This window comes from Metopolophium dirhodum, chromosome 8 (assembly GCF_019925205.1).
Source record: "Metopolophium dirhodum isolate CAU chromosome 8, ASM1992520v1, whole genome shotgun sequence".
NCBI classification, from domain to species: Eukaryota; Metazoa; Arthropoda; class Insecta; order Hemiptera; family Aphididae; genus Metopolophium; species Metopolophium dirhodum.
The window spans coordinates 9,235,142-9,259,620 of NC_083567.1; the positions used below are offsets into that span (position 1 = coordinate 9,235,142).

The following is a 24,479-nucleotide window of genomic DNA, read 5'->3' on the forward strand; positions in this document are numbered from 1 at the left end:
CTCCATCCTTTGCAAGGTGTTGCTAGAACAAGATATTTGCTGTAGCCTGTAGGACAACCACATGGTGGTAGGTACTTACAACGTTCTCTGAAATTTGCTCGAAAACCTAAACGCGTATGTACCTACTGTATTACCATCTTGCGCGTTTATAACATTACGTTATAGATTTTTTTTTAGTAGGTATACCACGAGTATAATGTTAAAAAAACATAATAAAAAACGATTACACCGTGTAAACATAGGTGGTACGTGTTTGTTAACTTCACGTTATAATGTATACAACATACGTGTCCACTCTCGTTTTTTAAAAAACAAATATTTTTTACGTGACTTTGTAATATAATATAACATTGTATACATTGACACAGTCAATTAGATTACGCATATGCACGATATATATATAATATTTGATATATTATATTATATTGTGCCGACCCGACGACGACAACTGCGGAAAATCCGATCCTGTCATTTCTCGCTATTGAAATAATATTATATTCGTGTGCAATCAATAAACACCTCTCGATTGGAGTGCATTGTGTGATCGAAGAAGTGTAACAAATCAATCACTTCGCGATCCATATAAACGAGAGTGACATTGTTTACTTATTTATTATACTTTCGTCGGTAAGAATTCCACGTACCATAATACACAGTTTCGTGAAAATAACGGACACTTCTGCAGAGCAAACCGTTTCCAATTCGGTACAGATTCTCAGTATACTTACTAGGAACTCCGCTGCAGGTGACGAAAAAAACAAAAAAATAAATAGATTTTGAGTATAGGTGCCTCCTTCGTATTGCCGTCTCTTTTTTTAAATCACCCTATACAAACAAAAATAAAGTCACTTTTGAATATTATATCAATCTGTGCTTTTAATAGTATCTAAATGTATATTTATTTTTATACACTCGATTACCTATTAATTGTTCACATTATGAATTATTTCAATACTTTATTCAATCCAGTGGCGTAATTACGGGGGTGCATGACGGTGCGCTTGTAGGTACGCCCTATATATAGCTAGTGCAAAGATATGCTTTTGCACCTGCTAAAGCTGAACTTTAATCCTATTATTGTAATTACCCCAGTACTTTATTTATTATATTATAGTGTTTATATTTGAGTGTTAAGTCAAACAAAACTTTCGATTATTTCTAAAAAATTAGTTAATGCTATAATTTAAAATCGATATAGGTAAGTACTGCAGTTTGAAAGCGTTATTATATAAACCCACGGACAACAATATTATTATTAGAAAGTATCATATCGAAAAAAACAAAAAAAACGTACATTTTTATCGTCTATAATTATTATTAATACCAATTAGATGTTATTTATTTATTGTTTATAACTAGAAATTGCCATTGTTTTATCGGACGAGAGACTCCATTCTCGTGTATAATTATATACGCCGTGCATTGCGATTTCACAGTTGAAGCATTTCGTACGAAAATTATACAAAAATCTTCTAACTATTAAATAATTTCAAGAGGTATACCGCCGGTGCAGCATGTATACGATAATAATCGTATTAAAATTGTTCAAACGTAAATGTGATTCATTATTGCTGTATAATTGCTGCAGTCCTCGGGGCTGATTGCGTTGCGTTGAAATAATTGAAATTATATTGAAATAAATTGATGCTTGAAATAATTAGGAGTCGCTGTCACACATTTATAGATATACAAATAAATAATACAAATTCCTTAAGGGGATGATATTAGCTCACTATTTGTTTTCTCTCTGACTCTCTCCTCTCTCTCTCTCTACAATGCACATGAAAAATTTACGTTCAGCAGCAGAATCAATCATATTATTTTGATAGCTTTAATATTAGAGTGTATTGACCTGATAATCAAACTTAATCTCAAGAATATTATTTTGTGTTTGTACTATTTTTTTACGATAATTAAATTTTACAACAATACGAGTTTTTTAAATTGTACACGGTAGGTACGCAAAACTAAAATAAAAATTGTATTTTAGTAAAAAAAACAAATGCTTATCTACAAACAAAGGTAATTTTCTTAACATAATGTTTGATTAACAGGTCGATTTACTCTAATAATGAAGCTGACAAGTAGTTTAATTGAATCCAAATTGTACATGTCGTGCGTGGGCGGGCTAGAAAGAGAAAACAAATAATGCACGGACATTCGCTAAAACAACCCGACACTGATCCAATAGACATTTAAAACAAGTCTGAGATAGGTACCTACTAGTATTTGATCAAATACTTGATATTTTCTCCACTATACCGAAAAATAATTGATCATGGATCTGTTTTGCGGGTAATTGTCAGATAAGTTTTAATGTAACTATACGCGTACTATAATACCACAAACAAAATTCAAATAAGTAAAAACTAATCACATAATAAAAAAAAAAATTATCAACAAGGTTGATATCGTAATATAGGTAATTATATTAAGCAATGGTCGCTATAGGGGCAACCTAGGTACTACTAACGCAAAATCGGCGAGAAGAACCCCAGCCCAAAAACATAAATGTAGGTTTATGTTAAAAAGATAATTTGTTTAGTGCATTTGACAAAAATCCAGTTTAACGATGTTTAGATGTCATTATAAGATAATATTAAATAAGACGTTTAGACGTATATACTTGATATCAAATAGTTTAAAAGTTACATCCAGTGCTTGAATTATTGAGGGAGCACTCAGGGGAATTGGAGTCCCTTTTCGTTTTAGAAAATATTTAAGTGTAGGTACCTACCCCTTTTAATTATATTTCTATAGTAAGTTTCGAACACGCGTGTGTTTGTTTTTGGCAGAATTTTTTAAGTGGGCTCCTGTAGGTATCTGCCATACCCGGGTGGGGATGGCGGCTTCTCTCTCCGGACACCGTGACTGCCCGAAGAAAAAAGCCGCCTGTGGCCGAGTTCGAACCGGCGACTGTATGCGTTTCAACCGACACCTTAGTCCGCTCAGCCGCTCTGTCCCCCTATTTTGTATTTATATTCTGAATATATTATTATTATTAGAAATTACTAATTAGAATAATAATAAAAACATATTTATTTTACTCTATATTTATTTATTAAATTCTTTATTTATATAAATCATTTCAACTAGGGGGGGGAGCTATTAAAAGTTGTTTGGGGAGGATGAAGTCCCTCAGCATCACCCCTAGTAGCGCTTATGCTTATATGAGAATTTATCCAACACTGTCGTGTATTAATAATTATGTACCTATCATAACTCATAATGTATTCCGGAATTTAAACATTGACATTTTTTACAGCGGTGCTAAACGAAAAAAATTGATCGATGTTCGAAACAAGAACACACTCCGGTACAGCGGTTGGGATCCTAGCAAAAAAAACGTCATCATTATTCATGGTTTTAATGGAACAGAAAGCAAGACCCCGATGACAATCATCAGAAACGGTTAGTGAATACTAAATAATAATATGAAATATTGTATTTTATTGCTTTAATTGTGATCAATGATTATGATTATTATAAATTATAATAACTAATTATTATTATAACGAAGCTATTGTATTAGTATACATATAAATGTATAATGTTTACCCAGTGGGTACCTACGTACACAGATAATTATTTCAACGTTTCACCGCAAAATGCAAACATCGTAAACGAAATCGTTTTTAAAACCGACAAATTATAATAATAATATTATTATACATACACATAGTATTTTAATAAACAGTTATACCATCCAGTCAATGTCGGTTTGACAATAGCCGCTAAGCTGCGAACGCACCCTCCCCCCGCCGTATTTGTGTTCAGGGGCCCCGATAGTACTATGCATAAAGCATATTGGATATTGAATATAATTATATATTCCATTATAATTTATAATACTATTATCATTTTATCAAAATGACTCATATAAAGAAAATCAAATACACAAATTAAATCGCATTAATAAATACTAAGTCGAATAATATTATAAGGCATATTATTTATATAATATTTTAGATTTATAAATAATTACTAAATATAACTATGTAGTTAAATTAAATATGAATTTTAAATAAGGTACTTTAAAAAAAATATAATATTATTTTGCACTACTCACCTATAAGAACTTTTTATCATTTTATGAATTAACATTTTTTGGAGCCCTTCTGAATAAATTCATCCGGGGCCTTTAAAGTACCAGGCCGACACTGCGTCCAGTTGTATTTATAATAAGTTGGTAAATGTATTTTTTTATTAAAAGTGGACGATGCTATTCCTAAACATTATTAGATATACAGTCACTCGTCTTCGGGTGCAGACTCTACGGCGGAATAGTACATATAATGTTCAAAATTCGATCGTGACAATATTGTAATATTATTTACGCACTATTATCATAGGCATTCGAAAAAAGACTTCAACCGTTGTGTGTTTCAACTATAAACTAACTACCGTGGAGATCTCGTGGTTGACCCAAAAGGCAAAAGTAGTCACGACTTTGTGAGTTTTTTTTTTAATAAGATTGTGTGTGGTTTCTAAAATATATTCCAACAGTTATTCTTCTGATATTTTCAGAAACTATAAAATAAAACAAAATGTCTTAAAAATAAAACTATATAGCAATACACAAACGACAAACTACAGTCGTGTCCGAGATAAATCTCGAAAACTTATTTTTCGCGCGTCTATTTCCAAAAGCAAAAATAACATTACATATAATATTCATCTTAAAATAATTATGCGTATCGCCAGACAACGAAAAAGAGCAGAGGATCCGCAATCAACTTTCATATTTATTATGCACTTTCAATAGCGCTTATCGTATTTGAGGACGTCAGCGACTCTGCGTAATGTTTGTTTATATCTCAGATACCCTCAATCGAGCGACTTAGATAAAACTATAAAAGGATAAAACGCGTTCTTGTAATATCGTTTTTTGATTTTTGAATTTTGAGTAATCTTAGAGTAAAATTGATCATTACAAAAATCATATAGACTTTAGAGAACAATACTTTTGAGGGTTTAACATATCGGTTTCATATTTTATTATTATATTCGACTTAAATCAATATATGCCACAACCTCAAAAATATTATTATTTATATTTTTTCTAATAAGTGATTTGACTCTATAGATAATTCATCAAAAAAATAAAAAAATTGTGAATTTACGTATTGTCTTACATTTTACGCGTGTGTTCCAAAGAGAGAAAACAAACAGCAGATCGCTGACATCCTGCTCTTAAGATTTTATGCATTGTGTTTTCTAGTTTTAAAAAAAGACACTGCGGATAAGATTTTTATGAAATCTCCACTGTTATTATAACACGAATATTTCTATGATCAGCCAGTGTGCGTGTATTATACGTTTATACTTATCTATGACTGACGACTGTACAGTATACAATATATATTTAGATATAAATATAGTCGTGACTGACATAACACGGTTTTATCCACATCACCAACTACGTCCGATCGTAGTGCATCTAATGCACAAGAAACTCGGCCCCACGTTTAACGTGACAAAATCTCAGCTCACTCGTAGTCGAAATATAATAAATAATAATATTAAATACGATAATATTATACTTCTCGACGTCTCTTGTAGTTTATTGTTCGGAGCTATCATAATAGGTAGGTAGGTATAATAATATATGCTGCGATCGGCAGTGTATTGCTTTTCACGGTCGTATTATTATTATAAGTATATTATACTTACAATGGTTGTATCGTGTCATGTTGGAATTCGTGTATAGCAGGTAGGATTCTAAATTTGAAATATTTCGCTCTTCCTGAAATATTTAAAGGAAATTATGAAAAATATTTTTTATTTATTTTAAACGTATTAGGTTATAAATTCAATTGATTACACACATAATAAATTACTTATCAACCAAGGTTTTACACGAATTACTATTTTAACTGGTATGGTAATATGGTATTATATTATCGGTTAATTTGTCAAACTTACCAATTGGGCCCTATTGGGCTATTATTTATTAATTATTTATTAGTATTATATACAGTAAACTAACTTTTAAAAATGTTCACTTGCAGTAAGTTAATGACTATAAACTCTTAGATATAATAAACAATTTTTTTTTAATTTTTATATAAATGAAATATTTTAAAAAAGTAATTTTAAAACCCTAACAGCAGATAATCGTCTACGGGATGGTGATCTATCCCAAAATTCGAATACACGTACAATTTTGTATTAATTATTAAATTATAAATTAAAAAATACAATTACAATTATAAAATGTATTAAGTACAATAAACCGAATAAACTACAAATGTATTTTTTAAGACCCATTCTTGGAGACATAAAATCCAACCCATCGCTCGCGATTGAGGTCAAAACAATTTTGTTTTTATCGTGTCCAACAAAAAATTATTATATTCTCTACACTACCATTCTTTAACCTTATAGGCTTGAGGCTGGATCGTTTAATTTTTGTTTTGTATATACAATTTTATATTTTCCAAATTAGTATTTTAATCTTGTAAATTTAAACACAGTATTATTTTAAACGTCGAAACTAATTGAAAACAAAGTTTTAAAAATAGGTACTTATAATAATCTGTTTGTACCTATATAAATTAATAATAAATTGGATTCTTATATATTTGTTATTTTGTATTAACCTCCGCCACCATGCCTCGATAATAGTATATGTCATGGTTCAGAAGTACCTACCATGCATACCACAAAATAAATGTGTAAGTAAAGATAATATTATAAATATTTGCATTTTCGTGTGCCATAGCGTACCTGAACCGAAAAGACTTCAACGTGTTCACCGTGGACTGGGAGCCGCTGACGTTCTTCCCATGTTACCTGTCCTCGCTGAGCAACACCAGGCTGGTGGCCCAGTGTACGGCCCAGTTCTACGCCCACCTCACCTATTCAGGGGCATCGGCGTACGACATACACTGCGTCGGCCACAGTCTCGGGGCCCACATATGCGGCATGATAAGCAACCACTTGACGCACAGACAGCACAAGATCATAGGTGCGTATTATATATATTATAACATATCTTCGTATTTCATGTCATTATCAGTGGTGTTCCCGGGCGAGGGAGTGCAAAGGGGCACCCCCCACCATTGGCCGTATTCTTGTAGAATATTACAATGTAGAAAAAGAAATATTGACCTCTTAATAAAAAATATCTTAGAAGAACGAAAGTTTTAGGATTGGACATAGGTCTTGGACACAATAATATAATATTTAAACCTATGTATTTATATATGTATTCCGAAAATATTGCAATATATTATACAAAAAAAATGTTTAATTTAAAATTTAATTAAAATAATTTGTGGTTTTAAAAATATACATTTATACATGCATTTCTAAGGGGATCAAGACCCACCATTGGCCCACACCGACTCCCTGCTACGTCACAGCTTAGTGCTTACACACCTATATACATACAAATAAGTACTAAAATACACAATATCATAAATCAAATTAATTAAACCATTTGTATAATTTATACAAATAATATAGCATATTATATAGGTTTCGGTTGCCTCGGCGAGTCTTCCAGGTTCTAACACACGTGAAATAATAATATTGGTATAACATAAATACGTAATAGGTGTAGTAGGTATACTCGATATTATACATACATAATATAGGCATGAGATTTTCTCACGAACGCATTTCGTGAATCTCCGCAGACCTGGTTGAATGAATATATAGGTACCTTGTTAAAATATTCCTCTATTGTTAGGATAAGTATACCTATTTTGTATTTTTGTTTATCACACGATACCGCGTGTCCGGATATTCTCGGTATTCCGCAGTAACTATATAGTGCGTATAATACTATAATATTATAATATATTTATATAGTCAGCGTTAAAGTCTCTACGAGATGGTCTAAAGACTAAAATCGGTAAGTAAATCGCGCTCCTAAAAATACTAGCTATACCTATATGAATATAATAAATTAATAGTACCTACGCGTTCCTGGGATTGCGGCCATGGGTGTTTTGCGATGCACTTATACCACTTGGTACTTACGTATACTTGCATACATACATACATACATATTGCATATTATATATATTTTATATGTTTATATATTATACGCGTTCTCCTTTTTAGAAAGAGACCGCGATGGAAATGCACTTGAACTTGTAACATATTTCGTGTCATAAATTTATGGTATACGCGTGTTTTCTGACGGTCACGCCACGGCGGGTGGCTGCAAGTCTACAACTCGGTTACATTATTAATGATATTATATCGTGTACAGTATTAGATTATATTTTTTATAGTCCGCGACTACGGTACCTATATCATACTGGTAAGTGGTAATCGTAAAAATATAGATCACCGATTTTTTCTTTATTTTAAAACACTCCGTCACGTTCAATAAAATTATGACTTTTTAATAAAAAATAATACACGATTTCCGTATGTCAACATAATGTTATAATCATATATCAAAATAGTTTCACCGAAAATCGCTTCGCGTTTTGAAATTCCGCAACGACACTAAGTCGTTTCAAGGTTATGTAAATTGGACGACGGTTATTAAGTATAATATTATATATAATGGCCTATAGACAGCTATAGGCCGTGGCTGCTGCAGTACCTATTATTATTTTTATAACATTTTATATATTATCCACAAACGAGACGTTTTAGTATCGCAGTATTCGATTATTTTGCCGATTTTCAAATAAGACACGACGCAAACTCAGCACGACGATAGTTGCCTCTCTGGTTTGAGAATGCTATCGTTATTCGGGTCATTACAGAAATAAAAAAAAACAAAATGCCGTAAGACAACATAATACGTCAATGTTTCAAAATGATAAAACGCCACATATATTTGTACATTGACGTGCGTATGCAGGTATGTGTATTATATTTTTATACTAGTACCTGTCGAACGTTGTTTGCTTTTTTAATTTGTTTCTAATCCACTTTATTCCAACCATTCGAGTGTCGTCGTGCGTTCTCGAATCAACGAAAAAATACGTCAACATTTATATCCGAGGTTATAAAGTACGAACCTGCGGTACAATGCCAGAAAAATGAAATTACGACGGTCGCCGACTCATATGTATATTGTACGTACCTATACCAAACTCGAAGATGACGTCCCGACGAAGAAGATTTCTGGTAAAACCTGTTTTCCTTTCTTCCGGAAAAATGGGTCACGTGTGTGCAGAAGACGTGACCTACTATCTAATATAAGATATTACGCATGTATAATATCTCGAGATGTATATCGCCAATTATCGTATAGGTACCTATAATTATTATTCAGAAAAATATTCGTAAGAATTTTTTATCATTTTCGTTTCCATAGTAATTCAGTGTACCAGCTACATATATAATATAGACCGGCCGTGACCATGAATTTGGCAGTGGGATTTTTGTGGGTACCTACCTATCGCGCGCGGCATTCTTCATAACTTTCCAGTTTCCTCTGGGCCATATTCGTTATTATACACGTACTGTGCATAATATAATATTATGCATAATATAGTTAGAAAATATTTTCGTTTGCAGGCCACCGAACGGTAGACATCGCACGAAATGTCAGTATTTAATCTTCTATTTTTTTAATTCGTATACTCGCTCCACGACGTTCATAATCATAGCATTTTTGGTAGCGTGTATGCGGTATACGCCGCTGACTGAAGTTTATTCCTACAGATTGCCGGATGTAACTTGTTCGAAAAAAGTACGAATATTATAATCGCGTTGAATATAAAACGATTTTTTCTTATCTTTAAACCCTACCAATATATAATCTCTGGATATTACCTGGTTAACGCATGCGAATTCATGAATACAATATTATTTATTACGGGTGCAAAACCCTGATTTATAAATGTATGCAAACAAAACCACTCCACCAATCGTTAAACAAAAAAAAAACAGTTCATTAAAATCAAAAAAATTATTTGCTATCCGTCCTTCTCCCATATCATATCATATCTGTACCTACCTATAAATGGTTCATGTAATGGACATATTTTGTGAGAAACAGAATTAATATGCAGTGGACGAAATTACAATTGGACTTTATTCATCGGACCCAATGTCTCATATCTGTAATGTAGTCAATAAATATAACTGGATATTGAGAATAGTGTGATATTAAGCGTCATAAATAAAGCTTGATATTCTGATAAAATAATCAATTATTAAATTTAATTTTAGTGTTATTTCCAATAATATTGGTGATTTACGTATCGTGTTATTTATGCCCTACGTATATTATCTTAATTTATAAAATTTTACATTTTATTGTCACATTACTATACAAATTGTAAAATATTATCTTGTTTTGAATTTTTTTTTTTTAATTTGCTGGGTTAGGTTAGGTTTTTTTTCGCGTTTTTATTGTTTTCAATACTTTTTCCCATGTGATACATAATATCTCTTGTACACTTACAACAATAATAAATATTTGAATTATTATTATTGGAATATCTAACTTTAAAAAAAATATACACATTTAACTTACCGGTACAATAATATACATATTATACGAGTCGACTAAAAAGATAAGAACGAACGTATATTATGTTCACTGACTGTCTGACTCACTATAATGTTTTCACGGACGCCGTTAAAAAAAACCTAACAATATTTGTCGAGATTTAATATTTTGGTGTATATGTAGTTGATAAATCAGTAGATATAATATAGGTAATAGCTGTGCACATTTCGGCGAAACGTTGATTAATAAATAATGACACCAAATTATACCACGCGGTGTGTGAAAACAAAACTAAACGATTTCAGAGTACCTATACGAACATAATATAATACAAGATTTAACTCACGGCTAAAAAACACTATTCCGCCTTAATTACACGTATGTATCATAATTGTTTTCATCTCAAGCGTTGCCGCGGTGAATAATGTGAAAGAAGATCGCACGTTAGAAATTATGTTAAATTATGATATATGTACGATTTTTGACCCGTTACCGACTTTTTTCTGGTGCCGTGGTTGGAGAAGGCAAGTGAAATCCAATGTTTGAAAATCGCTAAATAATTTGCTAGGGGTGGACTATAATTTGTTATAATATTATACGTAATGATCTATTACAATAATTAATGAAACCGTCAAGTGTGGTCATCGTGTTACTATGCATTTATATTCTAAGTATATTTATAGTTTAGAGAGTACAATAGTATAATATATTAATGTGTATAACTCTGTCTCAGTGGCGTCATTTTCGGTAGGTTGCATAAAACTACTGTGAATCTCACAGATGCTTTTTTAACACGAATACTGACATTTTGATAGTCTTAGGCATTTTAAATGACAATAGTCCTCATATTTTTTCGATTCTGCATAACTATAATATATGTATTAAACATACATCTATACATGTTTTAAACATTTTAAGTACTTAGACATTATCTTCTGAATTTTCTTTAAGGCACTTTATATTTTCTAGTTTTCATTTTATTAAAGAAATATCGTTCGGTTATTAACACATTATAATGTTTAATAATATTATATACGTATAATATATTAAATCTTAGAATAGGTACCTATTTTAGCAGTTCTGATCATATAGTAGACTATTGGCAAATATTTTTGCATTTGACGCAAATTATTCCACTGATTTACCGCGTAATATGTACAATGTACTATGCATAGATATTATATTATGTACTCGCCAGAACCATTGTTATAAACTGCAGGAACTATATAATAGACTAACAGATCCGTAAGATCGTAACTTCGGCGGTAGTCTAGTAAATCGCCGAAAAAGGCTCGATACATTTAACAGCCAAAATAAATGTACGGTGTACATACATTTTTATTTATTACAAATGTATTCTTCGCTATATTGTTATTATGCTTAAATGTTAGTACCTAGGTTAAATTGATAAATATCTATTGTAACTTTACCGTTATCGAATATAATTCTTTTCGTGCCATAATAATTAACAATATATTATAATATATTGTGCCGGGGAAACATTATACGGTAATATTATATCCAAAGTAATAACTATAATATCGTACAGACTTTTTACCGATAAAAATACACTTTGTTTTAATGTATAGGCGGTACCTTACCTTTAGGTATATTATCATCATTATATATTATACGTCGGATCATCACCGTCCTACCTACGCCGATGACCCGTATTAAATACGTATGAAAACATATTATACAGAAATACGTTGGACTAGACGGACTAGAAATACGTTTGGTTTTATGTAAGTATCAATAATAATTTACAGATTCCTTTCGTACGTATTTTCTCTTCCTATATACTCATTCGCACACACGCCCCGCGACTTTCCCTGATTATCATATAGTCATGTGCAGGCGGCGACGACAACGACTCAGAATTATAACTATAAATATATATATCGACTATCATGGTACCTACATACGATAGCTTACGATCGAATATAATTTCAGGTACATTACACTAGCACCACAACCTAAACTATTTTCTTCGAATTTGGTTCCATACTTTAGTAACCGATTAGTAACCATTCGTAACCGAAAATTTATAATTCGTAACCTAAACCAAGTACCTACCAGGAAAACCGTTTTTCCCAACCGGGTGCTGGTGTAACGTTACACCAGCACCCGCACATTGAAATATTCTACTTAGGAAGTTCAAAACCAAACTAGGTTTTAGTAACCGACTAGTAACCATTCGTAACCGAAAATTTGGAATTCGTAACCTAAATCAAGTACCAGGAAAACCGTTTTTCCCAATCGGGCGCTGATATTATAATCCTTAATATACTCTTTGAATATATTTTTATCAAGTATATACAAGCATATTATCCTTAATCAAAAGTATTTTGGATAGTTTTTTTAACATGAATATATAAAATATTTTTTATTTTTTAGCTTTATTTTTTTTCATAATTTTAAAAAAGTATACTTTTTATTTTTATATTTTAATTTTCTTACTGAATATAAAACAAAAATATACAAATAAATGTTGTATTAAGTATTAACATAGGAATACCTATTTAATTTATTATTGTGTTTTATATAAAATAAAGATGTTTTTTATCTAATAAATTATTTTTATTTTTATTCTCCATCTTACTAGTGCGTAATATAGCAAATTTATGCTCAGAAGATCACCTTAAGGTTTAGCTCCGTAGTCCGTTAGTTTAAAAATTAAAGTGAATCGATCTATTATGAAACTAGATGGTAAGAACATTATCTGTGTTTTTATGTTGGTTTTTATGATTATTTAGTTTTAAGTGAGTTATGAGCATTTTTAATTTACACTATTTTAGATTATCATAACTTCCACTCAGAAACATACGGACACAGATAATGTTCTTACCATCAAGTTTTATATTGTGTCGATTTACTCTAATTTTTAAGCTAACGGAGTTATAAACGTGATCTGCTGAGCGTAAATTTGCCATGTTACGCACTTGAAAAACGGAGACAACATTATGCGGGTGTGGCTTCCTCTTAATATTTAGAGCAATTTAAATACTAAAATAGAAAGCTCAATAAATATTAAAAGAAGTTCAAAAAATAAATGGTCACGTATTACTATGTCAGTATATAATTTTAATATTGACAAAGTATAAGATTTGTAAACCTAATATGGATGAAATTGTAATGGTAGTTAGTGATCTTTAAACAAATTTAACAAAATGTAACCAATTTGAGAAGTAAGCAAATTGGGTGAAAACAGGTCCATCCAACAAATCGTGCATCATATAGGGGATTCCACTCGGTGATTATCTGTCTATGTCCAACAAACTGACGACATAAGTTTTTTTACCGATTGATATATTATAGTGAAGCGATACGAATTCTGAAAACAGATTTTAATTTCTCGTCAAGTCTCCTTAAAATCGACTTTCTCACATTTTTGATATTATCCCCCGAATTTCTAAAAACGTTATATTAAAAAAGAGTAATTACATGATTGTCATATTTCAGTTTTTGAGAAGTTAAAATCAAAAATGTAACAAAGTCCATTTCAACCAGACTTGACGAGAAATTCAAATCAGGTAAACGAATCTTTTTGAACGAATTGCGTCCTGAGAATGATCTAGTCAAAAGTTGTAGGATTGGTCATATATATTATGATTCTGAATAATCAAATTAAATATTGAAAACCTGTTGTACCTACCTACATATAACAGCAGCTATTAATAACTTTAAAAATAATTACGATAAAACAAGGCAGCTGCGTTCCATTTCGTACTTTCGTCGCTTTCTTACATTGATATATAATATTATAAATATTTGTAATTTGTATACAGTTCATAGTTCGTCTGACCTAATACCTTTCTCCATCACACCTCACACTATAGTATGGTTGGTTATTATTACATGTTATATTTTACAGCCCACAAAAATATTGTGATATTTAAATATTTTATCATTTTATTATTTACGAAAACGTTTTAACGATAAATTAAATACTATATTCCGGTACGTCAAATAATTATTTTTAAATATATTAATATGATTTATGTTACGGGTAAAGTCAAAAAATGGGAATTGTACATAATGTAAATCTTATCCATATATAAACACGGTAATGTATACACTATCCACAATCCACCTTAAATATACAAGGGGAATTTTTACATCTACGAAATCATAATATGGAAATATTGAAATGACAAAACAACCGAACTAAAGTCAACTCAGGGACGGATTCAGGAGGAGGGGTCATATTATTTCTCCAATTTTTTTTTTTTAATTCTTTAGATGCTGATATATCACTATATTCGGATATTCCATTTGGATTTTGCTATTTAATAAACAATCAGTAATTTATTTATTAAATTAAGATTATAATAATATATCTGGATTCATGCTTGAGTCAACTACCTACAGTCCATCAATATTGATACTTTCAGTACCGACTATTTTGATATAAATATATAATATATGAACTCTTAGATTGTACAAGTGTATAATATATAGTGATATGATTTGAACGAAAGGTATATTATATATGAACCTAATTATACAAAGTGAATAAACATTTAATAACCGGCTACACTACTTTATTTTCTTGACCGATGTTTGTGTTGTACACTTGTACACTTGTACCCACTATAAACTTTAAATAATATTAAAAATAAATACTTAGGTATAAGTACCTACTACCTATATATAAATTATAAAATATATCAAACCCATTCGTTTAATATGTATGTATTACACAATACGCATAGTATTTTTTAAATGTTGTATTAGTGATTTCAAATTGTCTACAAAAATATTTTTTCCAAAATAATTCAAATCAAGTATTTTTTTTTTTTTAGATAAAAATAGGATATTTATAATCTGTAATATTTATATACAAAACAATAATTTGATAGCTAAGGTACAAAACATGAAATGGCGTGAAGAGGGAGGCCCACCAGTGTGGATACCCAATAAATAAAGTATTTAAAAGAATAGCCTTGTATATAGGTAGGAAACAATAATAAACATTATAAGTTACAACTAACAATAGTAATAGTAATATACACATTTAACTGGCCACACTAAATTTCAATCTTTTTTTTTTTATGTTTATTTAAAAATATAATATATTATGGTGTTACGCATAGGTAGTTATCGAAATATTTTTAAATACTAAATTAAAAAAAAAATTTTATTTCTTCTTCTTTTTCTTTGCCCTTCACTTCCAACTATTTGGGAACGGTCACCCTTGTTCCCCACCTCTTATTTACTCTTATTTACCAGCTATTTTCGTACAATTATCAATTCTGTCTGTCCGTCTCTTTTTCGGCCTTTCTCTCCCTCTCATTCCTTCTATATTAATTAATAATTATTAGAGTCACCTTTCCTTATAACTTGACCGAATCATCTCAACTTATGTCTTATTCTCCCTCAGCATTTTGTCTACAATCGGTACCAACTCCAAATAAACTAATTTCTTACTCTATCCTATATCAATATAATCACTCCACACAATACCACCTTAGCATTCTCATCTCTGCTACATTTGCCCTCTGTTATGTTCTATAATTATACTGTCCATTGGTCACTGCCCGCAACATTCCGATTCATACAACTCCAAATGATTGCGGCTTCACAACCACTTTATATAAAATCCACCTTTTAATATTTACGGCATCGACAACTCCTCTTCCACTTCGCATCCATCATTCACACATAATAATATTATGTACATCGTGTAATATATATTACACCCGAATTCATTTTTGAGTTGTTACACATGTTGCAGGTCTAGATCCAGCCAGGCCGCTGGTGGACAGGTACGGTTCAGCCGAGTTCCGGTTGACCAGGGACGACGCGACCACGGTTCAGGTGATTCACACGAACGCTGGATTCCTCGGAGAGGCGCCACAAGTGGGACACGTCGACTTTTGCGTGAACGGCGGGCGCCTGCAGCCCAGCTGCGCCAAGGAGCCTAGGAATATCCGTAATAATTATTGCTCGTCGCCGGTCTGGCGGAACGATCCATTAGCACAACTAAGATGTAGGGTCACCATTTTTCTATACTATATACAAATACGTAACTAATATACGACGACTATATCATACAGACGACTATACAGATGACTATAATGTTACCAAGACTATAATACTACAAACAGTAGATTTTTATCATTTACCAGCCGTGGATACGATTGATTAATTATCAGTCATTAATAATTATAGTAATATACGCGTGTAGAGTGATGATCTGCAAATGGTGTTAGGGAGCTGAATAGCCGATGCGTTATTTTATTACAAATTCTCGCCTCGCCAGAAAATTTCTCACGCCACGTGCAGAAACTTTCAAATTTCGATAATTTGTATTCTTTGTTTGAAAAACAAATTCGGCCTGCCATTCAAAATCTTACTAATCTATGAAACGTAATTATTTTTTCTGTACATTAATTTTTCATCTTTGAAATGCGGTTTGATAATGGTTTTTTTGTAACCCACTAGAAATTGTCTGAATTTTTGTACTTTAATAAATCGTAATATTTTTCGGGCTGAAATAACGTTTAACACGTACCTACCTTACTGTATACACTATACACTATACAGCGCATCTAGCTGTATTTGTCCTCAACATTGCACACACCTACCCACCTGACACAGCGACTAATTTATAAACACTTGTTGGAAATCCATATAATATCTCAGATTTTTTTTAAAAAAATCCCTGAAAACAACAATTTTTATTTTTAAAATATATTGCATAGTTAATTCAAAATATATGCATATATACTTGAAATCAATAATGAGCATTTACGTGGATGTGATAGTAATTATTCCCAAAATATCGATTCACAAAAGAGTTGACGACGTGGACAAATGCGGTGCGACAGCATGCGAATAATATTGTTTCGGCTTTTTGGTCAATAAGTTGCAACTGCAGTACGAGTACGAAGTCTTAATATTCTACAATATAGTAAAGTTTTAAAATACTAGTCTTTATAGAGATTTTTTTGCTACCCAAAAATTAGAACAGGTTCCGTTGTTACGATTAGTTCCTATCGTTCACTTCACTATCTAAATCAAAAAAAAAAAGTTTTAAATAATATCGGCTTATAGTAAACATAATAATAATTTGTAGTCGTTGACACAAAAAAACCTCATTATGTGCAAAATTTACGATTTTAAAGTTTTGGTATTTCAAGATTCAGGAACAATAAACTATAATTTTATAATATTATCATTTATCATCTAGCTATACATCGACTTTCTCCATAGTAGAATTAATGACAAATAATAAATAAAATATCCAATATGTGTAGTTACGGTAATCGGTAACACATCCTACTATAAATCGTTTATGAAATACCTTCAATTTGATGAACAATTTTAAATATTATGACACCAACTATACTATCACTCAAAAAACTGTCTACGTAAGCTCGGTAAAAAACGTAAGCTATATAATAAAATCTTCAATGAGGCTAAACATTGAAAATTTATATACATTTCCACAGTAAATATTATTGAATGTTGGCTCCATTTTTTTTAAAATCAGATTTGATATTGCATAAATTTGAAAATTTGTTTCTGCAGAAATCACCATGGTGATTATTAAAAAATTTTTTTCATATCGTTTTTTGCGTATTCTGAAAATCGGATTTTAGCACATAGGAGGTTTTTTTGTGTCAATGACATTGTGCTATAATTATATTGCGCAATGTTTGGTGTAAAATTTGAAGTCCAAAAAAATATCAAGTTGCCAACAATACAAATGTTTCTTACGTCTCCTAGTAGATAAATATCTACCAAAAATATAACGATTAATGTTGAAACGAAAAAAAAGGTTAAAAAAAATACTAATCGCTCCGTACGTCGCATTGTAATTGTCCTGTAGCTATATATTATAATATTCCCATACCATACCTACCTCATTACCACGCTATATAGGTAATAGCTATAATAACTAACGAAATTAACATCAGCGCAAATATGGAGGGGGCTTAGGGAGACTTAGTCCTCCAATTCAAAAGTTAGTACTGAGACTTAAAAAAAATATTATAGAACAAATTTGGGCTATTTGCGTCTATGGAAATTAATAACGTAGACGGCTGATGATTAAACTATATTAAATTATACATAATTGCAGCTGTGGACTTAGTGGCTCATGAATATTTTATGTTTTCGTGGTAGGTAGACTGCGGATACCTGTTGGACGGCGAAGTATAGTAGTGACTGACGGTGTGTATAAGCAAATATTTTTGAAAGGTTTTTTTTTTTGGGAAATTTTGCTTAAAAGATTTTGGTCGCGAAAACGCTTTTTGTAGTTGTTGGCGCGTGCATTGTACATTTTATAATAGTAGGTATGTAGCGAAACGTTCCATTATATTTTTACTATACAATATAAGTCGCGTAATATTAGAAATATTTGCATATTATTTAGAAATATTAGAAAAACGGTCGTCAAGCATTAAAATAAAGAAAATATTATACGCTCTATGCTCGGACGAACGCACCGCGCGAATATAACATATTATTATGTGTTATAATGTAATTATTATTATTATACACGCTTATTTTGTATATCGGCCATCGGGTGTGGCCAAAAGGTCGATCGCAACATGATTTTCAGTCGATTGCAAATCGCTATCGTCTTAACCTAAACAATTTTTTTAGAAAACAAAGTATAATAATATTATATGTGGTAAGTTTCTCGTAAATTAAGTTTTTGTCTTTTCTTGTCTTTGTTTTCCACGAAAAAAATCATTACAATTACACAAATTTTACACGAATCCTAGACCCATTTGGTTTCACAGTGCAATATCGCCAATATCCCATGTTTATTTTATACTTAATAAGACCGTATTTTCATATACATAGGTATATAAGTACTTGGATTTTTTTTTCACGCCATTTAAGGAGTATCCAGTGGCGGTATAAAAATCTATTTTCCTAAAGAGAACCACCCTTCTTTACTTTAAGTTAAGATGATTTTTTTAAAAACTTAGATGCATAGGCATAATCTAAATCGAAATTCAAACCAATAGTTTCCGAATTGTTAAAACGTATTTACTAATAAGAATACCACTTAATGGTTTTGCATCAAATATTAAATATATATGATATTTTTAGTCCAGTATTTACCATACTTTGACAAATAATTAATTAATTAATTACTATATTTTCAAATCAACATAGCCCCCACGGCCCACATCTTTCAAACCTACATTATCATGGTCTATTATTCTTATATAGGACTTAAAGTATAACTTAGAAACAACTCATTTGAAATTCAATTTGTATAGGTACATCAACTTGAAAAAAAATTGGGGGGGACTCAGTAGGAATGGCGAACCAGTTTATTAGTTTATTACACAAAAAAATTAACTAATCGTGAAATTCCTCACGAACATGTGTACTTTATAATTAATATACTATTTATAAATATTTTTCGATATGTATAGCCGTATAGGTAATAATATTTTGAATACTAAAACAAAATAAATCGTATTTTTATATCGTCTGTACAATTTTGCGACGGCTGATTTGCGGTGGGTAAGTATACCATATTTATATTTGATAGCAGGTATGACATAATGAAATACCATTATTATATATGTAGTCTGTCCAGCTGTATACAATTTCTATGATGTATTATTTATCGTATAGTATTTTGTAAAATGTAAATTCAATTATGAGTATAAATGGTTAAATGGTGGCTTTTACTGTATTTTAGTTGAGCTTGGTGTATATACAGAGTGATTCTTTTACCACAATCATACAGTAATTTCCTCGGTGTCATCATTTATTTGTATAGCTACATATTCTGAAATAATTAAAACAAAACATTTTTTTAATAAGAATTCTATTTTGTTTTATATCTGATGGAAAGAAAATAATTTTTACTAACAATCACATGTATCAATTACCGATAAAATGACTGAACAGCGATAAAAGGAATACTCTGTATAATATAAGCGGACGCCAAAACCACATATTATGTGTTGTCTCCGTCTTATACGAACGTATATCAAGGTGAATTTATGTTCGGCTGCAGCTCCAATTTTGTGTAGTTAGCTTAACAGCATATAGCTAACCATTTCGGTACTCTGCGCTGAACGCAAATTTTCCATCGTACTATACCTATAGGTACATTTCGTAAGACGGAGACTACACGTCATATATTATAATATTATATGCGGCCATGGCGTCCTCTTAAGACGACGCGTATATATATATCGTTGTATCGTGCGCTTATACAATATAATAATACCTATTATAGTATATACCCGCCTATGGCCTATATATATTATATTATATTATATACAATACAGCTGTAGTGCTGCAGCGATATATTAATTTACTTTATAGTTTACCTATAACTATACAATATGTATTTATTATATGACGTTCGACGATATAACTATATAAATATATATACATAATATATTATGTAGAGTCACATTATTATTATTATTATATTTGTTATACTGATCCGCGTCTTTAATGAGAGTCGGTCGTCCGTGTGCGCGTGTGTTGTGCAGGCCGGGCCCGGTGCAGTCACTTCTTGAGCGCTTGTTTCTTCGCGGCTTCAGTCTCGGAACGGGGTAAGCGCCACCAAGGCGTGCCCTGCACCTCCACCTGCGAACCACTGTCCAGGTCGTACGCCAAAGACGTGCCAGTATCCATGGGATTCCACACTCCGGACAAGTATGTGCCATATAGTTATAATATTTTGTGTCTTGTGACTAGAGTTCGGATTTTGTATAGGCATTGGCTTTTTTTTCTCCCATTGGTTTAACACAAAGCTATGTCAGCTATAAATTCGATTTAAATACCATGTACCTACTTAAAATACAATGCTTGAAATTTTATTTTGATTTTTTTTGTTCAATGTAACTCAGATATTGAAGGTGAAAATACTTGAGTTGGATGGGAAGCAGTATTTAAATTAAAATTTTACATTATTTTCTAGATGAACATAAGATTCACAAGCTAAAACAATTAAATGGCTACCATAAAATTTTTAAATATTTTGTACACTTATTTTTTATATATTTTATTTTAATGTATTTAATTACAATTTAGAATATTAAGTTAACTGTAACCGGTTATAGGTATAGATATCAACTATTATATTCGATAATAATGAAAACAAAATTAATATGCGTCTAATATTAAAACTTTTTATTAAAAATAGTTTAAGTGCTTTTTAGGTTTTTGGTGCTTTTTTTTTTAAATTATTAGTTTTTTTTTTATTCACTTTAAGTTTTTGGTATAGTTGCATACTTGCATAGAGCTACAAAATCCGAACTCTACTTATGACAATGCTGTAATCATATCAAATGCATAATATATAAGTAAATAAACTATACTTAGACTGCTCTTAGAGCTCTTATACTGCTGCAGAGCTTCAGGAGTATCTGTTTTTGATTCACACTGCAGACTGCAGTGGCTTATTTTCCAATGATGAGATTGTTAGGGTATACGGTATACACGGTGAGGGGGGCGGGGGTTTGTGGATCCCCTTGTTCTTTATTTCGAAAATGGTTTTTTGATTTTTCACATTAATTAATTTTTGTACGTAGGTATACTGCAGGTTATTTCATAATGCAGAAAATACACGTGACCACTGCGACCTATGTGGTATCTAGTAGTTGGCGTACTTGAGAACTACCTACCTATGAGATATAAATAGCTTCATGTATAGTCTGACTTGCCGAACGATCCCTCGTGGGGTAGATTAGGCTATTCGGATTATGAAGTAATCACAAATTTAAGACGATTTGGAGTGTGAGGGGTGAGACCCCTTCGAGTTAGCGATAACTCTAAATAAATACATACCACCCCATCCACCCTAGGAAGACTACCAATATGGATCACAATCCAAATACCTTAAGCGTTAAACACATATTTTCTCGAAAAATAAAATTTACCTAATTTTATAAATTATAATAAAACAACATTTATGAAATAAAATTAAATTTTTAACGTTATTCTTATTAAAGTTTTTTACTCTTTTGAATTAGGTACAGAATACATTTTAAACTTCGTATTCCAAAGCAGAATAATATATTGTTTTTCCTAATCATTTCAAATATACAAAATCCAAATTTCATACGAGTAGTGGTTTTTTCATAATAATTTACAGTGAGTATATAGGTATATAGGTACATTGGTACATACTACATATTCATAGTTTCGATGAGCGAAATGGAGCAATAAGGCACGTATCCATGGCAAATGTGTTAGGCCTTAGCTTTTCAAGAAAATGAAAGTTAACAGTAAAAGAATCGTTATTATTATTTATTATTCTACCTACGTGAATAAAAACTCGATATAGTTATTACGGTGATTATAATAGGTATTGTCGTATCGAAATGTGTAAAAAAACAGTTTCGTTTTAAAAGAAATTTTTTTTTTTTTGGTCTGAAAAACCAAATATTTTTGACAACAATAATCGTCAATAACACAATAAACAATAAACACATAATGTATATTTTAAATATTGTTTTCCGTTGTGTTTTAGCGCACGAGGAACGTACTGCATTCAAATGCGTAACAGTAAAGCGTGTCCATTCGATTAGACCAGAACCTCCAACAGGTAAAATATAATAAAATATATTAAAAAAAATTTTGTTTCATTTAGGTACATATTGTGACACATATAATAGGTACAATAAAATATTATAGTATTTATCCGTGTTTTCAATAAAACCGTAGGACAATCGTTTTAATATTTAATTTTCGATGACCATGGTTTATGAATTTAGTTCGCGTTAGGTGAAACAAAAAAACGTAACGTGGTCTACAAACAATTTAATAATTATTATAATTAAAATTTAATTTGCGTTTATCCAACTTTCTACATTTAGGTACCTAGGTAGGTATCAATTATGTTTCATACAATCGCCGTTTCATCTCTCGTATATAATTTATGTATGTTATTAGTTTAGTTTATTACTTACATAATATTATTAACAACAGTAATGGGTACCTAAAAGTTAAAACGCGTTTTGATATGAATAAAAACAAGCGAATCAATATACTCGCATATTTGAATTTTGAGTTTCATTTTTTCATTAGAAAATTTTGATGATTTAATGGGAAAAATTTAAAAAACGTTTTTGTGAAATAAAATATTTGGTATTTTTGAAATAGTATCTAATCATTTTAATCTGATTTTTCTATACAATTTAAAAGAAAAACTATGAACGTTTAAGAAAAGTAGGCCAAGCCAAAACTGGTCGAATTTTTGATATTTTTGATGATTTACCTAGATAATAATATATATTACTATTGATTATAAATACTATTAAATAGTATCATTGACCTCCAGTTTTCAAAAAAATGTATTATTAAGACAATAGAGATATTTATTGTTTAGACTTTTGATCCAATTAAGGTTTTTGCTAACGGTAATTTATAGAACTTCACTACTGCATATATCACAAACTTACCAGGTCCAATTTTACTCATCATTTTAATAGTTTTTGTTTCTAAATCAACTAAACACGTAAAATTAAAAAAAAAATTCTACGTATTTAAAACTTAATTAGATTCAGGCCTATACAGGCTAGGTTATAACTTATAAGGAATATCGATTGTTCTGCGACAGTGGCGTAATTAGGAATTTACGCCCCTGTTCTGCGATAAAATAATCGCCGTTTCCTGTGCCCATATTATTATTGTTCGGAAATGTTCGTGCTCATCATCTGTTTGGTCTATTGGATTTCAGGAGACGGAGAACCGGAGAAAACGACATGAGGACATATTATATTATACAACGAAAACACGAAAGGAATAATGCGTGTCACGAGAAACGGAAAATCCGGACTAAACCAAAGATTGTTGTGCGACTGGTTACCGTATAGTTAAATATAACGCACCGTTTCTATTATGTATTATAACAACGTGTACAATATATAATATTATGTAGTAATTATTATTAATATAATATATGATACGATAAACAAAATACTGTGTGAAATAAATACACTCGTCATCATTTCATATTTTTATGATCCACGATGTAGAGAAGATCTACTCTACATCGTGTTACGATCATATCGATGGTTCAGAGCACACTATTTTAAATTTTGTACAA

At 30.9% G+C, this 24,479-nt stretch overlaps 1 protein-coding gene across 2 annotated transcripts in view; it reads left to right on the top strand.

The window, feature by feature from the left end:
- Nucleotides 1–24,350, top strand: part of LOC132950556 (lipase member H-A-like) — a 41,198-nt gene extending 16,848 nt beyond the window's left edge. Inside the window, exons 4-9 of one of the 2 annotated variants that reach the window (XM_061022069.1) lie at nucleotides 3,266–3,411; nucleotides 6,725–6,970; nucleotides 16,170–16,367; nucleotides 20,917–21,082; nucleotides 22,902–22,976; nucleotides 24,111–24,350. In XM_061022069.1, the coding sequence (XP_060878052.1) occupies nucleotides 3,266–3,411; nucleotides 6,725–6,970; nucleotides 16,170–16,367; nucleotides 20,917–21,082; nucleotides 22,902–22,959 (814 nt within the window). In that variant the 3' untranslated portion in view covers nucleotides 22,960–22,976; nucleotides 24,111–24,350. The other variant, XM_061022070.1, reaches the window with a different exon arrangement.
- The last annotated feature ends 129 nt before the right edge of the window (nucleotides 24,351–24,479 follow it).